This window comes from Anabrus simplex, chromosome 1 (assembly GCF_040414725.1).
Source record: "Anabrus simplex isolate iqAnaSimp1 chromosome 1, ASM4041472v1, whole genome shotgun sequence".
Taxonomy (NCBI): domain Eukaryota; kingdom Metazoa; phylum Arthropoda; class Insecta; order Orthoptera; family Tettigoniidae; genus Anabrus; species Anabrus simplex.
In genome coordinates, this window is record NC_090265.1 from 190086708 (window position 1) to 190110849 (window position 24142).

Genomic DNA, 24142 nt, shown 5'->3' on the forward strand with positions numbered 1-24142 from the left:
CAACTTCTCGAGATCTTCTGCAGTCTCAGATAAAATAACAATATCATCGGCAAATCTCAAGGTTTTGATTTCCTCTCCTTGGACTGTGATTCCCTTTCCAAATTTCTCTTTGATTTCCCTTACTGCCTGTTCTATGTAAACATTGAAAAGGAGAGGGGACAAACTGCAGCCTTGCCTCACTCCTTTCTGGATTGCTGCTTCTTTTTCAAAGCCCTCGATTCTTATCACTGCTGACTGATTTTTATACAGATTGTAGATTTAAAAAGAGGAATTACACGAACTCTAATGCCATCAATTTCACCAACTTGTACACCCTCCATTACTTTAGCAACTTTGCTGCACATTTTTTAAACCCTCTGTTTTTCCAATTATTTTTTTGATTTGAATAAGGTTGTTCATCTACCGGTATTATTAATTATCACGAATGCACATGCAAAGCAAATGTATTGTGCTTATTTCCAGACAAATGCTGGATTACTTGAGAACGCTGATCTGCACTTACTGTTTTATCACACAGTTGGCAAAATAATACTTTTCCATTGGTAGTGAAAATATTGTTAAATTTCTCTATGTATTGTTGAAGATGTGATTTTATACTTGACTTCACTTTTGGCATTCTTTTATAGGTTAAAATACATGCATTTATGGCAAATTACTGTTTCAATAATTTAAAAAATACCAGCAGACACTGAAGGAAATATTTCTTCTATCATAGAAATTCAGACAAAATCACATAACTACGGGAATGATATATGGACCCAAATAACTAACCTAACTCTTAAGAGAGACACCTTCTCTTGGGGGACTACCTATCCAGTGAGCAATTTTATCTACGGTATTCCTGTCATCTTATCTCTCCACGATTGCCTTTCACTGACATTCTATAAAAAAAACTTGAGTGGGTTGACTAGTACGAGCGAGCTAGAATGTTACCTAATTCAATTATGGAGGGAAGCGACTTGTGCAGCAAATCAAATCGCTGTCCACAGGTAACGATATAGCCAATGATTAGAAAGTCTTCAAAATTCCAGAGGGAAGTCCATAAATAGCGACAACATTCAGAAATACAACTTTAGATACACTGTTAAAAACAATACCGTAATCATAAAATGTGAATAAGAGCATCAATTTATAATACAGAAATATTTTACATTTTATTGAGTTACAAATATTGCCAATTTATGTGTTTATTATGGATTTTCTTAATATATGTATTTACATAAACATTTTGTGAAAATATGCATTTCTATGTGAAATAAGATTTGTTTGTACACTTGCGGATGCACAATAGGAATAATAAACTTCATAAATTGTGCTAAAACTTACGCAAAATCATAATTACATAAAAATCAGCTCCCTAATTATAACAGAGAAGTAAAGAGACTAAGGAGGAAGTGCAGCTTAGGAAGAGAGGTGGTGGTGGTGACTGTTGTTTTAAAAGGAAGTGCAACCATCCTCTATTAACACGAATCAAAAGGGAAATAGTGAAAGGGGTCTGGCACTTCAAAACATGAAGCTATCAACTAAAGGAAGGCAAGGGCCGTGAAAGGCGTGAAAATGAAAGACTCCCTAGAATTCGCAACCTAATACCGCCGGGGTCGAGAAGAACAAGAGTTGACCAAGGAAGATCAGATAGGATAGATGAAAAAGAGGAGCCTGGCACAAGTAAGTGGAAGCCAAGACTCCACTAAAGGCCCTATGGTTGCCAACCCACATTCCCAAGTTAAGAGTCCCTAGGGCCCCTTTCTGTCAGCTCTTATGTCAGGCAGAGGATACCATGGGTGTTATTTTACAGCCCCCACCCACAGAGAGATGCAGGTTGGAAAGAAATAGAGAGAGAAATGGTTGTGGAAGTAAGGAGAAATTGAAAGAACTTATTAGGAATTTGAAGGAACTTATTAGGTTCATGTTTGTGGGTTACTGTAGTCACGTCCTAGTTCGTGAACCATGGGCAATGGCTGAGTGGCCTAGTATGTTGTCCTGAGTGTTGGGATACCAGTTGCTATGGAATGGGAGTGGGCATCTCGCACATATTCGGAGTCATGGCCCTCCTTGTGCTCAGGCGGCTAGGACTGTACAATTCACTGGTGCTCCATAACCCGTTAGAGGAGAGATCCTCACTTGGACTATGTGTAAGTAGGGTAGCATCCTGCTTCATGAATTTACCGAGCTCAGAACATTTTAAGCAAGCCTCGGACCTATGGGAGTAATGGAGTCCCACTCCCATTTGACAGGCGAGGGACTCCTTGGAAACAACTTGGCAAACAAAATGGAATTCGATGGGGAGCTATCAATATTAATGGGGCTTATGGAAGAAAGAAAGTAGAACTGGCTGAGTCAGCAAAGAGGATGCATCTGGATGTGCTGGAAGTAAGTGATATTCGGGTAAGGGGAGATAACGAGGAAGAGATAGAAGATTATAAAGTGTACTTGACGGGTATTAGAAAGGGAAGGGCAGAGTCTGGGGTAGGGCTCTTTATCAGGAATACCATTGCACGCAACATAGTTTCTGTTAGGCGTGTAACTGAGCGAATGATGTGGGTAGATTTGTCAGTTGGAGGAATTAGGACTAGAATTGTGTCCATGTATTCACCATGTGAAGGTGCAGATGGAGGATAAAGTTGACAAATTTTATTAAGCATTGAGTGACATCGTGGTCAGGGTCAACAGCAAGGATAGAATTGCGCTAATGAGCGATTTCAATGTGAGAGTTGGGAATAGAACTGAAGGATACGAAAGGGTGATTGGTAAATGTGGGTAAGATATGGAAGCTAATGGGAATGGGAAGCGTTTGCTGGACTTCTGTGCTAGTATGGGTTTAGCTGTTACGAATACATTCTTCAAGCATAAGGCTATTCACTGCTACACATGGGAGGCTAGGGGTAGCAGATCCAAAATAGACTATATCTTAACAGACTTCGAATTCAGGGCGTCTGTTAGGAATGTACGAGTTTTTCGCGGATTTTTCGATGATACAGACCACTATCTGATCTGTAATGAACTAAGTATCTCTAGAGCTAGGGTAGAGAAAGTGAAATCTGTCTGCAAAGGAATAAGGGTAGAAAATTTCCAGGACAAGGAAATTAGACAGAAGTACATGGATATGATTAGTGAGAATTTTTGAACAGTAGACAGTAAGCAGGTTCAGGATATAGAAAGTGAATGGGTGGCATACAGGGATGCTGTAGTAGAAACAGCAAGGAAATGCATAGGAACAACTGTGTGTAAAGATGGGAAAAGGCGAACATCTTGGTGGAATGATGAAGTGAGAGCAGCTTGTAAACGTAAAAAGAAGGCTTATCAGAAATGGCTCCAAACAAGGGCCGAGGCAGACAGGGATTTGTACGTAGATGAAAGAAACAGAGCGAAACAAATAGTTGTTGAATCCAAAAAGAAGTCGTGGGAAGATTTTGGTAATAACCTGGAAAGGCTAGGTCAAGCAGCAGGGAAACCTTTCTGGACAGTGATAAAGAATCTTAGGAAGGGAGGGAAAAAGGAAATGAACAGTGTTTTGAGTAATTCAGCTGAACTCATAATAGATCCCAGGGAATCACTGGACAGGTCGAGGGAATATTTTGAACATCTTCTCAATGTAAAAGGAAATCATCCTGGTGGTGTTGCAAACAGCCAAGCTCATGGGGAGGAGGAAAATGATGATGATGATCATCATCATCATCATCCTAAACCATCTCCAGTTTCCCGGGTGTGGTATATGAGCCTCCTCCATCTCATCCTGTCCTTGTACCATTCTTCCTCCACCAACTTGTCCCAATCATGACCTCTCAGCAGTACATCGCTCTTAACTAAATCTATCCATTTCCTTTGTGGCCTTCCCACGGGTTGTCTTCCTTCTACCTTTCTGTCAAATTCCTTCCTTGTAGTTCTGTTTACTGGCATCCTCTTCATGTGACCAAACCACTTCAGTCTTGATATCTGAATCTTATTGAGGAGAGAATCGTCTATTCCTACTTCTTCTCTAATTTTCTCATTCCTAATCTTGTCTTTCCTGGTTTTCTGGATCATAGTGCATAGGAATTTCATTTCAGCTGCCTGAAGTTTGGAATTATCTCTATTGGTCAGTGTTGTGGTTTCGAGACTGTATGTAAGAATTGGTGTATAATAGGACTTGTACACTGTCATTTTTGTTTTCATGGGTACCGGTATTTGCTCATCCCATAGCAGGTGTCTTACCTGGTGGTAAAATTGTGTTGCCTTATTGATTCGATTGTTCACCTCATGTTTTGCTAGGTTGTCATTTGATATAACGCTATCCAAGTATTTGAAAACTGGAACGCTGTCCAGTTGAGCTTCATTTAACATGACTATTGGTTCTTCTCCTTCCCCATACACTTTCATTACCACCGTCTTGGTCTTGCTGATGTTTAAACCATATTTCTTAAACTCCTCATTCCAGCTTTGTATTCTCTCTCCCAATTCCTCTTCTGAGTCACTCCAGATCGCAACATCATCTGCAAATGTGAAGGCTTTGATATCTCCATGTTCTTTCCTTTTAATAGATTTCATTACTACATCCATTACAATAATAAATAGAAGTAGTGACAATGAGCTGCCCTGCTGCACTCCTCTCTTTGTTTCAAACCAGTCCGACAAACCACATCCTACTTGAATACAGCTTCTGTTCCCATTATACAACATTTTCACTTTGTCTATGAGGCTGTCTCGCACTTGAAGTTCTTTCATGCATTGCCAAATTCTTTCCCTTGGTACACTATCGTATGCTTTCTCAATGTCCAAAAATATTAGAAATAAAGGCTTGTTCTTCTCCCAGTATTTTTCCATTAGCATCCTAATTGCAAATATAAGGTCTGTAGTTGACCTTCCTGGTCTGAAACCATACTGCTCTTCTTCCAAAATTGGTTCAACAATATCTCTGATTCTGGTCTCTATTATTTTTTCCAGTATTTTCAGGACATGGGACAGTAGTGTGATACCACGGTAATTAGTACATTTTCGTCGGCTTCCTTTCTTGAACAGAGGTACAATGATGCCCATCTTCCAGTCCTCAGGAATAGTATTTTCCTCCCATATCTTGTTGAGCAGTCTATAGAGCCATTGGATTCCTGGAACTCCCGCTGCTTTCAGCATATCTGCACTTAGTTCATCTATGCCCACTGCCTTTCCTTTCTTCATGCTCTTGAGCGCATTTTCAACCTCAAGCCATGTAATTGGTGGTTCAGTTGTGGTTCCTCGACTTGGCTCTCCTCTATCCGTTGTTATGTTTTCTGTATCTCCATTCAGCAGCTTTTCGAAATAGATCTTGTGTTCTTGTTTAATTTCTCCCTTTTCTTGTGCCAGAGTTCCATCATCACGTTCTATTGCTTTTATGGTCTCTTGATCCCTTCACTTGTTTTTCACTACTCTGTATAGCAATTTCATATTTCCTCTACTGTCCTCTTCCAGTTTGTCTGCAAACTCATTCCATTTCTTCTCTTTTTCTTCCCTTACAATGTTCTTTACAGCAAGTTTCTTGTTCCTGTATACTCCTTGGAGTCTTTGTATTTCTTGTTCATTTCGTTCTTGTCCCTGTTTTTGTTTTTGCTTGTCCAGTGCCTTCTTTATTTGGCTTCTTTCTTTCACCGCTGTTTTTACTCTATCATTCCACCATGGTGTCTCCTTTTTTCTTTTGATAGAACTTGTAACTCCACATAGGTTTTTGGCTTCTCCCACAAAGATGTCTTTGAATCCCTTCCATTCTTCATTAACGCTGGTTACTTCACACTTCGGCAAACTCTGTTGAATCCTTAGTTTGTATTCTTCCTTTATTTGGACTTCTTGCAACTTCCAAGTTTTAACCCTTGGTTTTTTCATAATAAGTTTCTGCGTTTCATTTGCCTTATGTTTGAAGTCTACTACCAACAATCTGTGGTCACTGTCCATGCTTTCACTAGGGATGACCTTTACATCTGTGATGTACCTGCCACCATCTTTATTTGTGATTACGTAGTCAATCAATGTTCTATACTGGCCATCCCAACTGTACCTTGTTATTCTGTGACTGTCTCTTTTTTTGAAGAATGTATTTTTGATTATAAGATCATTTCTTCTGCACAGATCTAATAGTTGTTCTCCTTCTGGGTTCCTTTGTCCAAATCCATGTGGACCAATGATGTTCTCGTACACAAGTCTGTCTACCCCAACTTGCGCATTTAGATCTCCGGATCCCAAGATAGGGGGTTCAAACCCGGCAGAGGTAGTCGGACTTTTGAAGGGCGGAAAAAAGTCCATTCGACACTCCATGTCATACGATGTCGGCATGTAAAAGATCTCTGGTGATACATTTGGTATTTACCCGACAAAATTAATTAAATCTCAGCCATAGACGCCCAAGAGAGATCCGGTTTACTCTAGGTCCGCTAGATGGCAGACAGAGTAAACCGGAACGTCGAAATTGACAAGCAGACAGCCAGATGGCGTCAAATCGAAATGTCTGCAAACGGTAGCTGAGGTCATACGATTATTATTATTATTATTCTCATTAACTGTATCTTCTAGGTCTTGCCGAAATTTCTCTTTGTCTTCCTCACTGCAGCCTGTCTGTGGGGCATACACTTGTATGATGGTGTACTTAGTGTTCTCCAGTTTCATGAACATTTTAATGATTCTATCACTTTTGCAGATAACTTCAGCTGTAGCATCAGTCCTTTCGTTAATTAAGAATCCAACACCATTTTTCGCTACCGTCTCCTGTCCACTCCAGTATAATTTATAACCTCCACGAAGTGTCTTACTTCCAATCCCTTTCCATTTGGTCTCACTTAATCCCAATATTGATATTTTTCTTCTATCTATCATGTCTAGGAGTTCTTCTAACTTTCCAGTTAATGATAGAATGTTCATAGTTCCAATTCTGTATTTGGGTCTCTTTTTTATTTGGGGTTTCCTTTCAGAATATTGTATATCATCAGCCTTACGGTCATCATACAATTGTATTGTCTGAGAGGACGTGTCAATCCGGTCTATAATATTCTTTCCGAGGCTCTTTTTCTTACTGAAAGCAACTGTACTCAGTACTCTCCTGCTGACTTGCTAGGCCTAACGCATAAGAGGATTTTCTTTCAAGGTTTACTCCCTTAGCCTTTGAGGATGCCTTCCTCGTCCTACAAGGCAGTAGGTTCCATCTGTACACCCCAGAAGGATGGGTTGCCTCTTCCGCCATCTCCGCCGTACCGAAGTCCATCTTCTCTGCCGTAGATGCCGTTGAGGTCTTCACCTTTAACCCAGGGCAAGGGCCCTCCATATTTATGACCCCTGGAGAGAGGGTGTCCCAGTATTTTAAAACCCCCAGGAATTGGGCTACCTGTTGGTCCGTGGGTTGTATTGGTTATTTCAACCAGCCCTACATACTATAGGGGCCCCCTATCCGCCACCTGGGGACACGCTCTGTAGGGGTCAGGTTCCCCTGGTTACTTATTGGAAGTTAACCCCACCCACAAGGAGTTAGGTTATTTGCAGGAAAATGATGTTGGTGAAATTATGCTTGAGGAAGTGGAAAGGATGGTAAATAAATTCCATTGTCATAAAGCAGCAGGAATAGATGAAATTAGACCTGAAATGGTGAAGTGTAGTGGGAAGGCAGGGATGAAATGGCTTCATAGAGTAGTAAAATTGGCATGAAGTGTTGGTAAGATACCTTCAGATTGGACAAAAGGAGTAATTGCACCTATCTATAAGCAAGGGAACAGGAAGGATTGCAATAACTATTGAGGTATCTCATTGATTAGTATACCAGGCAAAGTATTCACTGGCATCTTGGAAGGGAGGGTGCGATCAGTGGTTGAGAGGAAGTCGGATGAAAACCAGTGTGGTTTCAGACCACAGAGAGGCTGTCAGGATCAGATTTTCAGTATGCGCCAGGTAATTGAAAAATGCTACGAGAGGAATAGGCAGTTGTGTTTATGTTCGTAGATCTAGAGAAAGCATATGACAGGGTACCGAGGGAAAAGATGTTTGCCATACTGGGGGACTATGGAATTAAAGGTAGATTATTAAAATCCATCAAGGGCATTTATGTTGACAATTGGGCTTCAGTGAGAATTGATGGTAGAATGAGTTCTTGGTTCAGGGTACTTACAGGGGTTTTCACCTTTCCACCTTTGCTGTTCGTAGTTTACATGGATCATCTGCTGAAAAGTATAAAATGGCAGGGAGGGAGGGATTCAGTTAGGTTGAAATGTAGTAAGCAGTCTGGCCTGTACTGACGACTTAGTCTTAATGGCAGATTGTGCCGAAAGCCTGCAGTGTAATATCTTGGAACTTGAAAATAGGTGCAATGAGTGTGGTATGAAAATTAGCCTCTCGAAGACTAGGTAAGAAATTCAACAGAATTGAATGTCAGATTGGTGATACAAAGCTAGAACAGGTCGATAATTTCAAGTATTCAGGATGTGTGTTCTCCCAGGATGGTAATATAGTAAGTGAGATTGAATCAAGGTGTCGTAAAGCTAATGCAGTTAGCTCGCAGTTGTGATCAACAGTATTTTGTGAGAAGGAAGTCAGCTCCCAGACGAAACTATCTTTACATCGGTCTGTTTTCAGACCAACTTTGCTTTACGGGAGCAAAAGCTGGGTGGACTCAGGATATCTTATTTATAAGTTAGAAGTAACAGACATGAAAGTAGCAAGAATGATTGCTGGTACAAACAGGTGGGAACAATGTCAGGAGGGTACTCGGAATGAGGAGATAAAGGCTAATTTAGGAATTAACTCAATGGATGAAGCTATACACATAAACCGGCTTCGGTGGTGGGGTCATGTGAGGCGAATGGAGGAGGATAGGTTACCTAGGAGAATAATGGACTCTGCTATGCAAGGTAAGAGAAGTGGAGGTAGACCAAGACGACGATGGTTACACTCGGTTTCTAACGATTTAAAGATAAGAGGTATAGAACTAAATGAGGCCACAACACTAGTTGCAAATCGAGGATTGTGGCGACATTTAGTAAATTCACAGAGGCTTGCAGACTGAACGCTGAAAGGCATAACAGTCTATAATGATAATGTATGTATGTAATGTATGTTATTAGGAATTTGAATCTAGCGAAGAAGTTAGCAAAGGATAACATGATGGCAAGCATAGCAGGCAGTCGTACAAATGTTAGTAAAAAATGGAAGGGTATGTGTAGCTACATTAAAGCAGAATCAGGTTCCAAGAAGGACATTCCAGGAATCATTAATGGACAGAGATGTATATTATGAGAGGATTAATGCAAGGCAGAAGTATTCAGTCAGCAGTATGCAGCATGTATCTGAGAAAGGAGCTCTGAATTATTGTGCTAAATGTATGGAAACTGTTTTTCACCTCTGCAAATCCACTTATCAGTCCAAATCTCTCTCATGGCAGACCAAATATTGCCACAACTCCACAGTAGTATGTTCTGAAGCCTTATATGCTGCTCAATTCTTGGACCTCATTCGCCACAGTGAGAAAGAGAAAATCCAAATGAAAGTGAGGAAATTCCGAAGAAATACCATCGGCCTTCATCAAAATTCTGAGGTTGATATCAACCGAGGTCAAATTCAGAGCTATAATCTAAATTTGAAAAACAATCACTGTTTATGAGGAAGCATCGTCTTATGTTTTACTATCATCTGTCTCGAATGCCTCATTCTCAAAGAATTCTTGACTTGGAAATGTTCTACTTCATCATGGGCTACTGGGATGAAGCAGGTTCTGGCTGGTGCCTCTGAGATACTGGTTCAAAGAGAAGTTCAGGACCTGGATACGTGGGGTAAAGGATCTTCCACAAAGAGTGAGAAAACAACCTGGTGCAAAGTGGTCCAAAGAGCGAAGAACTGCTTCATCAAGATGGATAAGTACTGGAAATACAGAAAGGCTGAGAAATATTAACCATGGTCCTAAGGGGCCGAAGCAATATATATTTTTTAAAAAAATTACCTGACGAGTCAATGTGGTCGAACATGAAGTTCATGTAAAGTTTCTGCCACTCAAGAGGAGTATCAGGGCTCTTCTTGTAGTCATCCCACATCTTGATCCATTCATCCTGGTTCACCTATATCAAAATGACAAATGCAAAATAAATATAAATTACTCATATTTTCATCAGGCAGATATATTAATCATATCTGCGTATATATGATATTTTGATAAGAAGAGAGATGTAGTGAAATTTCATTTTCTTGTGTTTCATAATTGTACTCCCATAACTGAACTCACATTGCTGCAATGTGTAACCAATATAAAGCTGAATCTACTTTTGGTTAACTTTTAGCCAACATTTTGATTCTTACAAGCCTTAAAGAACATGAAAAGTACTAACAATATATATTCCAGCAAAGGGCGCCCATAGGATAGTTTGTACGAGGGGGGGGGGGGGTAGATCTGGGGTATGTAGTATTTTTAATATTTTGGAAGGTGAATGGCTACTTGTATTCCACGGTAGAATACCACCCACGGTATCCCCTATCATTTCTACGTAATACCGACTTTTAAAATAATTTTCCCCTATCATTTCTACGTAATGTCGACTTTCAAATAATTTTCTTGAAATAAAAACACCTGACTACATTAGAATTTTTCCTTTCGCTAAGAGCTAAGGGGGGGGGGGGGTCCCCCCTTGTCACCCGGGCATGGGCGCCCGTGATTTCAGCAGCTACCCTCTATTTTATTTTGTTACCATCATGTGAAGCACGTCCTTCAGACGCTTATACGTTTATACGCTCATACGAGAGTTTGAAATTAAAATCATACAAACCTCTTTCAGGTGGACGTATTAAAACACGATTGCATTTTATACAGCATTCTCATGCTTACAGGCTCACTCTGTCATGTTCTAACACTATGTTGAAATGGCGTAATGGCTTTTAGTGCCGGGAGTGTCCAAGGACATGTTCGGCTCGCCAGGTACAGGTCTTTTGATTTGACTCCCATAGGCGACCTGCGCGTCGTGATGAGGATGAAATGATGATGAAGACGACACATACACCCAGCCCCCGTACCAGCGAAATTAACCAATGATGGTTAAAATTCCCGATCCTGTCGGGAATCGAACGCGGGACTCCTGTGACCAAAGGCCAGCACGCTAACCATTTAGCCATGGAGCCGGACACTACTATGTTGACGGTTCACCACTAGGGTTCCGTATTGCGATCTGGTGGATCGCATCTTACAGACTTTCACCAGTCAGGTTCTTGAGTTGATCCACCCATGTAAATAAATATTCCTCCTAATCAATACAAAGCTTATAAGTTACGGTGATCCATCCATTGTTATTGTACACATCCTCTGGGTTTTTGGCCACCAACTTTTCCCTTGATGATCATTTGTCCATTGCATCTAGTCTCCTGACAAGATGTCTGAAGTATTTCATAAACTGTTAGGTCACAAGGTTCGACAGTCTCGTTTTCATGCCAAGTTGTTTCAGGATCGACTAGTTGGTGCGGTGTGTCGCCAATTATATTCGTAATAGCCTTATATTGTACCGCAGTTACAATGCATCGAACCGGGCGAGTTGGCCGTGCGGTTACGGCCGCGCAGCTGTGAGCTTGCATCCGGGAGATAGTGGGTTCTAACGCCACTGTCGGCAGCCCTAAAGATGGTTTTTCGTGGTTTCCCATTTTCACACCAGGCAAATGCTGGGGCTGTACCTTAATTAAGGCCACGGCCGCTTCTTTCCCACTCCTAGCTCTTTCTTTATCCCATCGTCGCCATAAGACATATCTGTGTCCGTGCGACGTAAAGCAAATTGTAAAAATCAATGCATCGATCCTGTGGCAGTCTGCCATCTTCATAGTCCACTTTCACTTCCGCGCGTATATTTTGATGTTTGACGGACGCACATTATCACCATCACTAATACTTGCACTTTCACAATCACTAGGGACATCAGATAAACTATCAGCATGCAATTCTCCACATATTTCATCGTCGTTCAAGCTGTCTTTGCTACAGCGCACCATGCTGACACCTGGCAATACGCCCGGTCACGCGGTACTGTTATGAAACCACACTGCCCAACCCGAAAGCATTGTCAAGGAAAGAATATATCTATCTAAATTCCGATCAACAAAGAATTTAGTTGTAAAAAACACGAAATATTTCGATTAATAAACGGCGGAGAGGATAAAAACACACAAGAATGAAGCAATGTGAGAAAACGTTAATTTACGTAGCCGGTCGCCCGCTTACCAATACGAATGGATGAATGAATGACCTGTATTCATACATGCATGAAAAGAGGTTTCTCTTCAAGTCATGGATAACCACGAACTGGGGAGAAAGTTTTTATTATCAAATGAGTGAATGAAGAATTAGTGATTGTCTCAATAAATGAATTGCCTGATTGGATTGGATTTCGTGAGTGGATGAACATTCCTCTCTCCCAGTCACGGATAGCCATCAACTTGGGAGAGAGATTTCGTTAATGAATGAGTAAATGAATGATTGAATGTTGAATGCTCTCAGCCTACATCTTAGGCACTCCGGCATATAAGGCGAGAACATTCCGTATGGAACAATGAATGAATGCATGGATGATGAATGAATAAGTGATTGGATAGCTGGATGCTCTCAACTTACATCTACGAAACTCCAGCAGATAAGGTGAGATTATTACATGTGGATGAATGCATGACTGAATGAGCGAATGGATGATTAATGCATGATATTCGCTATCACAGGTTCTCATTTTATGTTTAATATTTCGAGTATTTGGCATTTAAATATGTTTACCTTTCTTTTTCGAATTTCAAGCAATCCTTCTCTCACTCTAGATCTGTAGTTTTGCAAAGTATAGAATTATCTTACCTGCAAATCTTGGTCGGTGTCTGCCCGCTGTCGCAGTGTTTCCCATACCTTGATGAGCGTGCTGTGTGTTTCGGCGTACTTGGGGTCAGACTCTCCCCATCCTCTCGACCGGCAGATGGTCTACAACAGAAATAGTTGTTTATGTTAGTACTCTCACAAGCATGCTGTGCTGTGCAAGCAAGTTTCAATGATGACCTGTCTCTGTCAAGTTATTGGAGTGCCTACACATAAATTTTCCCTCATAGCACAGGCACCTAATGAGAACTCAAGTACTGTGGCACAAGGGGTCGTATTATGACCAGTTATTACTTCCTCTTTCTAGAACGCGAAGCAAATAATAATACATCGCATCACATCGCCATTATAGACTTATGTTTTTCAGCGTTCAGTCTGCAAGCGTCTCTTTATTAACTAAACTCCTCCACAATTCTCTATTTCTGACTAGCTATGTAGCCTCGTAAATAAATAAATAAATAAATAAATAAATAAATAAATAAATAAATAAATAAATAAATAAATAAATAAATAATGGCGTGTGGCCTCCAGAGAGACCCTGGTGCAGGTCGTTCGAGTTAATGCCGATGGGTGACCTACGCGTCGGTGAGGATGGAGCCCTAACTAGGATAAAATATAATGTTGAAGGCGACACTAACATTCAGTCCCAGAGCCAGAGGAATTAACCAATAAGGTTAAAATCCACTACCCGACCGGGAATCGAATCCGGGGCAATTTGGATAAAAGGCCAGTATGCTAAATAGTTAGCCACGGAACTGGTCAATAATAATAATAATAATAATAATAATAATAATAATAATAATAATAATAATAATAATAATAATAATAATAATAATAATAACATGGCCTCAGCTGATGTGTGGAAGAAATCCAGGTTTCAAGCAAGGAAACGAAGTAAATGTTATCATAGTAACAGTGATTCAATTTAGGCGAATGACAGGGGACAATGTACTGGCTTCTAGATACTTTGTATCAGATAAAAGAAATAAATAAATGCATATAAGTTTCGAACTTAGTAACAATCTTCTTCTTTTGCTACCGCTTTTTCCCACATCTGTGGGGTCGCGGGTGCGTTTTGCGTCGCACATATGGATTTGGTCCTGTTTTTTCGACCGGATGCCCTTCCTGACGACAACCCTATATGGAGGGATGCAATCACTATTGCGTGTTTCTGTGGTGGTTGGTAGTGTGGTATGTTGTTTGAATATGACGAGGAGAGTGTTGGGATGGACACATACACCCAGTCCCCAAGCCAGAAGAATTAATCAGAAGCGATTAAAATCCTCGACCCGGCCAGAAATCGAACCCAGGACCCTCTGAACCGAAGGCCAGTACGCTGACCATTCAGCCTCCACGACTCGATTTCACGAAGTACGGAAAAAGCGCCCAATTTTTCCTTGTTTCGGAGACAAAATGCACGAATTTTCTGTTTGTAGGGTTGTTGCTGCCGTTGTGTATGTACATCTGGATTTTCATTCAGAATTTCACAGATCATTACCCGTGAGACTGCTGCCGTATTAAATGTGTGAAGCGGCGCTAAATTCGGGCTTAAGTCAGCGTAGTACTGTAAAAGTGCTTAGCGTACATAAGAGGCGTGTCTCGAGTTTTCAGGACGGTATGACAATATATAATACAGAGGCATGTTGAAAATATTATAAAAGAGGTACTCAGAGCCCAATATTGGAGTTTTCTTTCACAACTGATACAGCTACAGATTAATTGATGAAAGAAGTCTGTTTCATTCTCTTTACACAATTCTATTATTGCAGATTTACTATTATAACTTATCTCTACGTCAATCAATCAATCAATCAATCAATCAATCAATCAATCAATCAATCAATCAATCAATCAATCAATCAATCAATCAATCAATCAATCAATCAATCAATCAATCAATCAATCAATCAATCAATCAATCAATCAATCAATCAATCAATCAATCAATCAATCAATCAATCAATCTGCACCTTGGCCGTCGCCCAAGTGGCAGATTCCCTGTTATTTGTTTAGCTAGTCTTTCTTAAATGATTTCAAAGAAGTTCGAAATCTATCGAACATCTCCCTTGGTAAATTAATCTAATTCCTAATTTCTCTTCCAATAAACGAATATTTACCCCAATTTGTCCTCTTGTGTTACAACTTCGTACGTGATACGTCGTCACGAGACTCAGATAATATCAACACATCATTTGCTTCGGTTTATATGACACATTGGTTTTGGATCTATAAAGACAAGATATTCTTACACGTCCTCACTTATTATCGCTTCGACTTCAGTTAAAGAGTAGGTTAGGATTAGAGGGTGGAGAAATAGTTCTGTTTACATACTTACAAGGACAGTACATGTCGACACCACTGCACCGCTAGCATACGTCATAACGTCGCATTATATTATGTAAGGACAATCGATGAATACCATTTATAAGCAAAGCAAAGTCATCCCTTGGAGGGGTAGAGGGTAAAGGCTTCCACTATACATAACCTCGGCGCTTGGCAGGGTAGAGTAGTTAGCTCTACGCCCGACCGCCTTTGCCCCCAGGAATTAACCCAGTACTCATTTTTGGTGTAGGCTGAGTGAACCTCAGGGCCATGTGCACCTCTGGAAGTGGAAATCTCGTTTCTTAAATTTTACGACGTCCTGACAGGGATTCCAACCCACGTCCTTCCGGGCGAACCGAGCACGCCTTTACCGCCTCGGCCAGGCAGCCCCTATATATAATTTATAAATGGCGAATGTTATTGCCCAACCTTTGGCCATTTCTCCGCGGAGTCGAATGTGGAAAGTTCGTAGCGAGTTTTTACGACCGGAGTCCCGCACGCAATAATGATGAATGGGAAGTCTAATAACTGATTTTTACAAGGGTATTACTGCCTGCATGTTATTTACGTCAGAATATGAAGAGATAACATGACCTGATGTATGGCAGTAGGAAGGGGGTAGGGTGTGCCGGTGCCGGCACATATCTTACTCCTGTCGAATAATACGAAAGGGTCTGCTCAAGGCTTTAAGTTCCAATTCTACGGACGAATCACCACCAGCAGCGTCATATGCTCTCACTCAGTATGAACACTGTGGAAAAGTCTGGAATTGAATTCGAAATTTTGGCACGCATTCTAGTGATTAGTGATTACCCTGCCAACATTCTGATGGTGAAATATTTTTTCGACTAACAGGATTCGAACCGGCTAATCACGGTGTCAGACCATACAGACTTGACGCCATAACGATCATGACCATAGGCGGACTTTATAATTACGATTACCATAATTTTATTATTAATCTGATTTCATTGAATGTAATGTAATTTAATCATCGCGGACATAATGCATTTGTTCTAAATGAACAGAGTAACATGTACTATGTCATCTCTGTAATGGAAGAACCATCACACACCACTGATCGGGCAGTACCAGGGCCATTTACTGAAGTAACAAGAAGGAATTACGTTCTTGCAGACATCATGGTTTCTCAGCAATGTGTTTCGTAAGAGATGCGTAGTTCAGAATAGTTCAGACAACAAAATTGACCGGAAATAAATCTCAAGGATGGGTGCACTTTTCAATATTTACGGTACTTATGACTTTCTGCGAATTTGAAAGTAGTCTGACATGATTAAGCATTGAGTGAGAGGAAGTTCACACTGACCGTAGCTAGTGTAGTTGCTTACGTAATCGTATTCTATGTTGAAGTTTGCAGGATCAAAACCTGGCGACCACGACCTAAAAGCCCGAAAGGAAACATTTTTCTATTAGATGCCGGCTGCGAGAGCGTACATCATAAAAATTTTCAGTTTAGTCAATTGTTAATTTTTCCCTTCTGTTTTTTTCCTGGTTAAATATTATGACATTTTTCGAAGTTAATTCAATTATCAGGTGCACACGCATGCGTTTCTATAAAAGGGAAAAATTAAAAAACACCGAAGAATATGTTATGATAATGATTTCTTATTTAAATTGGTCAAACATCGGGGTTGTTGGCCCCAGAGAAGAATATGTTAAAAGGTTCTGGAGGCGGGTAGTGGCCCTGTATCTATAAAAGAATCGACATTCATAGAGTTTTAAGAGCGTCATGCAATCTCGATTGTTTAATCAATCCCATTTCCTCCAATTAACTTAAAATCTGTTGTCGTTACAAGAAGTCTACCGGGAATGAGCTTCACAGTTTACTCGACAATCTCAGCATATATCCAGTAACCGACGGAGACAAATGCTGTTCGTACTATCTTGACAGTCCTAGCTGGCTGATTGAATGGGCTGAGACGTGCAGGGCTAATCAACTTCTTGCAGAGACATTGACTGAACGCTCTCAAGGAATTGGTCGATCAGTCTAATTGCTCTCTGTCTTTATAGGTATGTAAATGGTGCAACAGTGTCTGTTAAAATTTTCAACTGGATTGGAAAATATGTGTAATAAGCATACGAATTACCTCGTAATTGTTCGCCTCCGTAGCGTAATGGTTAGTGTTATTAGCTACCATCCTTAAGGGCCCGGGTTCGATTCACGATACTGGTACAAATTTTAAGAATTGCAAGATGGTTGGTATGTGGGTGAAATGGTAAATGGTACATGCAGCTCACCTCCGTTGGGGGTGTGCCTGAAAAGAACTGCACCAGCTCGGAATGAGGACACGAGTTTGTCCGGCTAAATGGTTAGCATGCTGGCCTTTGGTTCGAGAGTTCCTGGGCTCGATCCTCGGTCGCGTCGTGGATTTTAACTTTCATTAATTAATTTCTATGGCCCGGGGGATGTTTGTTTGTGACGTCTTCAGCATTAGATTTCATCTTCGGTAGGGTCCCATCCTCATAGATTGTATTATTATTATTATTATTATTATTATTATTATTATTATTATTATTATTATTATTATTATTATTATACTTCGTAATTGACTAGAAAATGTACTGTCACCCCATGCGATAGCTAGGAAAGTGAAAGAGAAACTGAGTGTGGACAGAGTGAAAACAATACTAATACTGTATACTTTGATTAATCTTCACTGGAACCCATTCTCCTCTAGTCAGCACAACTGTCATACTGTTATATACAGAATGTGATTCACATGTCATACTCCTCAGCTCCGTAGCTCCAAGCGTTCACTTGTATCTGTAATTTCTTTTCATCCTTGTCCAAAATAACTACATCATCCGCTAATAGTATTGTTTTCACTCTGTTCACACTCAGCTACTCTTTCACTTTCCTAGCTATCACATCCATCACTAAGATAAAGAGTATGGGGTGACAAACAAGGTCTACACTGTAGTAAATATTCACGCACCCATCAGTGAGGACAATAAGCGTCACCCTGAAACTAAAGACAAGTTTGGGAAGAAATAGAGGACACAATCAGCAAGGTCCCAGAGCACCACACTATCATCCTAGTCGGAGAGTTCAGCGCCCATTTAGGGAAAGTTTAAGCACATTGTGGGAGAGTACCCAGCCGACTTACGGACCAACAGGAATGGAGAACGTCTAGTTGGACTCTGTAAGGCCTTCAACTTGGTGATGAACTCAACGGCCTTCAAGCGACTACCAAGGAAGCAGAAGACTTGGAAATCACTCAACAACTTCTTGGGAGAATTTCAGATAGACCTTGTAGCTATTTCAAGGAAGTCACATGGAGAGATCCAGAATGTAAGAGTATTAAGAGGAGCAAATTTGGACTCAGACCACTATCTCTCAAAAATAAAGCTAAGATTCCTACCTAGGAACACTAAGAAAACAAGGTCACTCAAGCTTAATAAATTTGATTTAGAGAAACTATCAACTTGCAACCAGTTAGATGAAAAATTGGGACTCAAATGTAGCAATTGGGAAGACTTGAGGGACCTTGTGAAAGTTGCTACCGAGACTGTTCCATTGGTAAAACAAAAGAATCATGTCTGGTGGGCAAATACCTGCGAGGAAGCGGTGAAGCGAAGACAGACAGCCTGGCTCAAGTGGAACTCACAGAAGACAGAGTACAATTGGTCATAACGGAGAAAGAAAGAATAATAATAATATCTAATATCAATGTGTATATACTTCCTGACAAATAATTTTAAAATAATATAAGTGTATTCGTATCATGCGTAAAATGTATATGCATATTAAAGCTAAACCAAATAATACTTTTAATATTGTTGGTTTTATGTTTTAATAACTAATTTCACAGTTTTCAGAGACGCCGAGTTGCCACAGTTTTTCTCCACAGGAGTTCTTTCATGTGCCGAGAAATCTAGTGACATAAAAACCTTCAAATAGGAACGTAATGAACCGCGATTGAAACCACCAGTTTGGGCTCAAAAAGCTAGTGCTCTTCCGTCTGAGCCACTCTACCTAGCGCCAAAGAACGTTTTTTTAAATGAGTGGCATTATGGAAACCTTAGTAGTGCATCCAAATTGTCTTCGAAAATTTCATTTTTGATTTTATGCTTGGTGACCTCGGCAGTAATAGAACAAAGAAGACAGACATTATGGTACGCATATTTCAAACGACGTAAACATGAGTGATTTACTACTCAGACAAGTAAATGCCTTTAGCTACTTGGGCAGTAAAATCACTTCAGATCGAAAATGTTCAGCCTGCATAAAGAGCAGAATTGCACAGGCAAAGGTCGCCTATTACAAGAAAAGGGTGCTGCTTACATCAAGGAATCTAAATGTGACTGAAGAGAGATTTATAAAGTGCTTTGTCTGGAACGTAGCCTTGTGTGGCTCAGAAACGTGGGCTTTTGGCGCATACAATAAAAAACATCTAGAGGCGTTTGATATGTGGTGCTGGATGAGGATGGAAAATATCTCATGGGCAGAAAAACTCACAAATGAGAAAATTCTTGGCAGAAAATGTGAAAAGAATGTATATTGTCACCAATAAGAAAGAGAGGGGACCAATTAATTGGCCATCTCTACAGGCAAAATAGTTTTATAGTTAATGTCATAGAAGGAATGATTCAAGTCAAGAGAGGAGGAGGAAAACCTAGACTGCAATGCTCGAGACAGACGCTCATATGAGGAAATGAATAGATTAACAGATTACGGAGAGGAGTTAAGGAGAAGAATTGCTGCTAACCAATCTTCGGATTGAGAATTAAGAAGAAGACCTCAACGAACTCTTCTTATAAGATGAGATAAATATTTTTTAAAGGTGTTTGTACTTGTGTCACTTTGATTTGTTTTTGTCACGAATCGAATGCTGAGTGAAGAAGATCAGGCTGTTAATACTCCCTTACATTTAATTTAGCCTATGTGTGTTCTTGGCGCCGTGACGTGCGTAGTGTAGGCAAGTTATCGAGCAGTTCGCCGTAGCGGGTTGCGTCTACAATGTGGCAGGGGACGGCTAAAGCGTGTGCATTCCGGACAGCAAAGTGTACTCTACAGCTCCACTTATGATGCGTTCTGGAATATCACGACCTCGTGGGTTCAATGTCTTTGTGGATAATGAGTAATGACAAATTAAAACACAACTGGCATATACTGATAAATATTTCCTTAACATAAATAGGCTTCTCCTTTTATGCCTTCTGCAACTTAAGACGCGAAAATGGATTCATTCCATTCTGTGCTTGCCTTTAATATCATTCGTAATTTTGGCTTACGTTTTGCAGATTGGGATATATATCCGTCATCTCTTGAAGAGGACTCGGTATGGATATGCATCTAATAATCTTAAATAGTACACATTTTTTCATAAATATTGGGGAATGATTTCGCCTCGGTGTGAAGTAAAAGATATAATAATAATAATAATAATAATAATAATAATAATAATAATAATAATAATAATAATGTTATTGGATTTACATCCCACTAACTATTTTTACGGTTTTCGGAGACGCCGAGGAGCCGAAATTGAGTCCCGCATGAGTTATTTTATGTGCCAGTAAATCTACCGAAACGAGGCTGACGTATTTGAGCACGCTCGAATAACACCGAACTGAGCCAGAATCGAACCTTCCAAGTTGGGGTCAGAAGGTCAGCGCCTCAGCCATCTGAGCCACTCAGCCCGGCTTAAAAGAGATATCTTCCTTAGAAAAGACGTATGTTGAATATGAATACAAACGATGACAAGGCTATGTGTTTAGATGATGGTAGTCCCTTTTCAGCTCTTTTTGGCTGGATTGATTAACGTTTCACGAAATAGTGTTGTATTGAACTTTGTTAAATTTGTGTTTTTCGAAATTTCTGGTTTTCCTTTTTGAAAGGGAAGTTGTGAACATGGAACTTCCTTAACTTACTTTTATCGGTCATCGTTATCAATACCATTTTTAGAGAAGTGTGTCGAATTGAAATGGAACACAGGTGACATTATCAAATAAAATAATGCGTCATTGCGCGCGCGCGTATATATATGTAGGGTGAATAACCATTTCTGAAACGGAAGATGCTGTTGATGTGGTTATTATGAAATCGTATGGCCTCTACTACCGTGTGCAAGCATTTTTAATCTGACGCCATCTGGCTGCTTGCGTGCCAGTTTCGACGTTTCGCTTTACTCTTAACCTACTAGATAGCAGAGTAAACCGAATCTCTCTTGGGCGTCTACGACTAAGTTTTGATTAACTTTGTCGGGTAAACACTAAGTGTATCACCAGACATACTTTATATACCTACATAGTACGACATGGAGTGTCGAGTGGAATTTTTTCTGCCCTTCAAAAATCCGATTACCATTGCTGAGTTTGAACGCGCTATTTTGGGATCTGCAGGCCGGCACTCTGCCACTGATCCACAGAAGGCAGTATTGATATATTGTTTTCACCGATATGAAGTGTAACCAAGGGCTCATAACTGTAGCCCACAAATAGATTTTAATAATTATTGGAATGTGGATTGTTTTAGAAAGTTATATTTTTCAAATGGAACAATGCCTATTGACATTAACAAAATAAAACTAGACTAAATTGGAATGTCAATGGTTTTCTAAGTATTTTACTCCAAGTAGGTTACGAGCTATCACAATTTGAAAATTATACGTACCGACAATTGTCTCCTCCATTCAACTGCTTAGTTACAAGTCCACGATGTTCTTATGTTCGTTTCCTTTACAGTACACTGATTGCATTGCAACTACCTTGTCAGCTACTTTGTGATAGTTCAGAAATAGGGCGCGGTGGAAGTTGGTATTTACCAACGCTGAAAAAGCCGACATGTTACTGGTGTATGGAGAATGTAGGAAGAGTACGTTTTTTTTGTGCTCTTTACGCGAAACCATATCCCAATAGACGTCACTCATCTCGGCAATTATTTGTGAACCTCTTCAACCAATTACGTGAAGCTGGTAGTGAAACACTTAGAAAACATAACAGAAACACACAAGTGACCGGAGAAGAGGATTAAATTAATGGTCTAGCTGCTGTTAGTGTAGGTCCGCACGTTAGATCTTGTGCACTCACATGAGAAAGTGGCACGAGTGAAGCAAGTGTATTACGCGTTCTCCACCGCCATTAGTTCCCTCCGTATCATGTCTTTCTCAATCAAGAGCTGCATGGAAACGCTTTTAAGGATCGTGTTAACTTTCTTGCATGGCCATTAAGACAAGACACACCAGATTTATCATGTGTCATGGAGCAACATTTGCAAATCATGGCCAAGTAAAAGTCCGAAACATGTACTTATGGTCGATAAACATCCCCCATTGGCTTCGTCAGGTGAAACGTTAGCGTCCATGGAATTTAAATGTGTGGTGTAAAATAGTAACCCGTCAGATCAGGGGCCATTTTTCATAGAAGGCATAGTAGATTCTCAAAAGTATTTCAACAGACTAACTTCCACAGATGTTAGAAGACGTTCCCCTGCAGACTAGGAGGAACATATGGTATCAATGTTGTGGCTGTTCAGCGCATGGTATACTATAATACAGCTTGTCTTCACCGAATATTCCCAAATCGCTGGGTTGGACAAAGGGGACCGCCTTGGCCGGCTCGTTCACCAGATTTGACCCTTTCAGATTTTTCTGTAGGGAAAGCTAAAATGCACTGTTTGCAGGGCCCTACTGACTATACCAGAAGATATGGAAAGACATGTTACTGCTGCCTGCGCCTGAAATTCTGATGAAATGCTAGAAGGTGTGCATCAGTCTTTACATGGCAGACTGGAAGCTTGTATTGAGCTGGTGGTAGTCATTTTGAACACAGCATTTGAAGACCATTTCTCCTTCTTCTTTCGAATCCAAAGAATTTGTTTATTGAATTTTCTTTCTTAACTTTGTTCCAACATGGAGCAGACGGTTGCCGGTATTTACAATTTTTGAACTACAATAGCTCGTAAACTACTTGTAGGCCTACTTGAATCCTGAAATAAACACCACTGGCATTCTAGTTTAGTACATTTATATTTTGTTAATATCAATAGGCATTGTTCTATTTAACAAATATAACTTTCTAAAATACCTACACATTCGAATAATTATTAAAATATGTGTATGGGCTACAATTATGAGCCCTTGGTTGCAGTTCATTTCTGTGAAAAGACCACATCAATAACACCATTCATTTCAAAATTATTTACGGTGCACATTTTAGGTGATTGTATATATGGAGGCAGTAGAGTGAAAACCTATCTGTCAAAAGAAGGTGAAGGAATTCTGTATATCAGCACCTAGCTCAGGTTTCATACGTATTGCGAATCATTCTGGGCAGATCCCGGTTGGAAAATGAAGCACATTTGAATACATTATATTTTGTCGAGAAGTACTTGTCTGAATTTCAAAATAATCGTGACAATGAACTTTTAATATTTTTAAGCTTAAGGCTAGGTGTAGGAAACTGCGTTGTTACGTTTAAAAACTAAGTACCATTATCTCAGAAAATACTGACACCATGATAAAGTACTGCAAGTCCGATTATGAGCCCTTTAGTAACATTACTAAAATTGGAAACAGAACGTTGAAGTCTTTAACGGTTCACACCCTTCAGGCCCAGACTTTCTATTTATAAGTGTTCCATATGCACTACTGTAATGATGAATGGGATGCCTAGTTGTTGGTTTACCCAGGTGTGTAACTACGTGCTGTATTTCAGATTTTTAACAAATAGCAGTCATTTTACTACACACGTTCTTTAACACGGTGCATTTGTAAACACTCTAAAGATATAGAAGATAATTTACACACGTACAGACATTCCATTCTATCAAAAAAATGCTTGTGTGTAGTGTATGCCTTGAACAGTCCATTACCTCTTAATTACGACTCTGTACGGCGAAATACGTGTATAGAAGAGAGGCGGCTATTTGGAAACTCCTGCGCGAACCATCTGCGAGCTTCGGCTGCATTCCGACCAGATTCTCCATAGATTAAAATTATGTCTGTGTATTCGTCGTTGCTGAACACATCAGCCATTAGTAATATGTTGACAACAACT

General features: G+C 40.1%; 1 protein-coding gene across 6 annotated transcripts in view; it reads right to left on the reverse strand.

Moving 5' to 3' along the window:
- The window catches only part of Scp2 (Sarcoplasmic calcium-binding protein 2), a 661095-nt gene that overhangs the window by 38235 nt on the left and 598718 nt on the right, over positions 1 to 24142 (reverse strand). For all 6 annotated transcript variants that reach the window (XM_067140278.2, XM_067140240.2, XM_067140250.2 and 3 more), the window contains 2 exons: positions 12785 to 12904; positions 9917 to 10031 (listed from right to left, as the gene is read on the reverse strand). In XM_067140278.2, coding sequence (XP_066996379.1) covers positions 9917 to 10031; positions 12785 to 12904 — 235 coding nt within the window. The remainder of the gene's footprint in view (positions 1 to 9916; positions 10032 to 12784; positions 12905 to 24142) is intronic.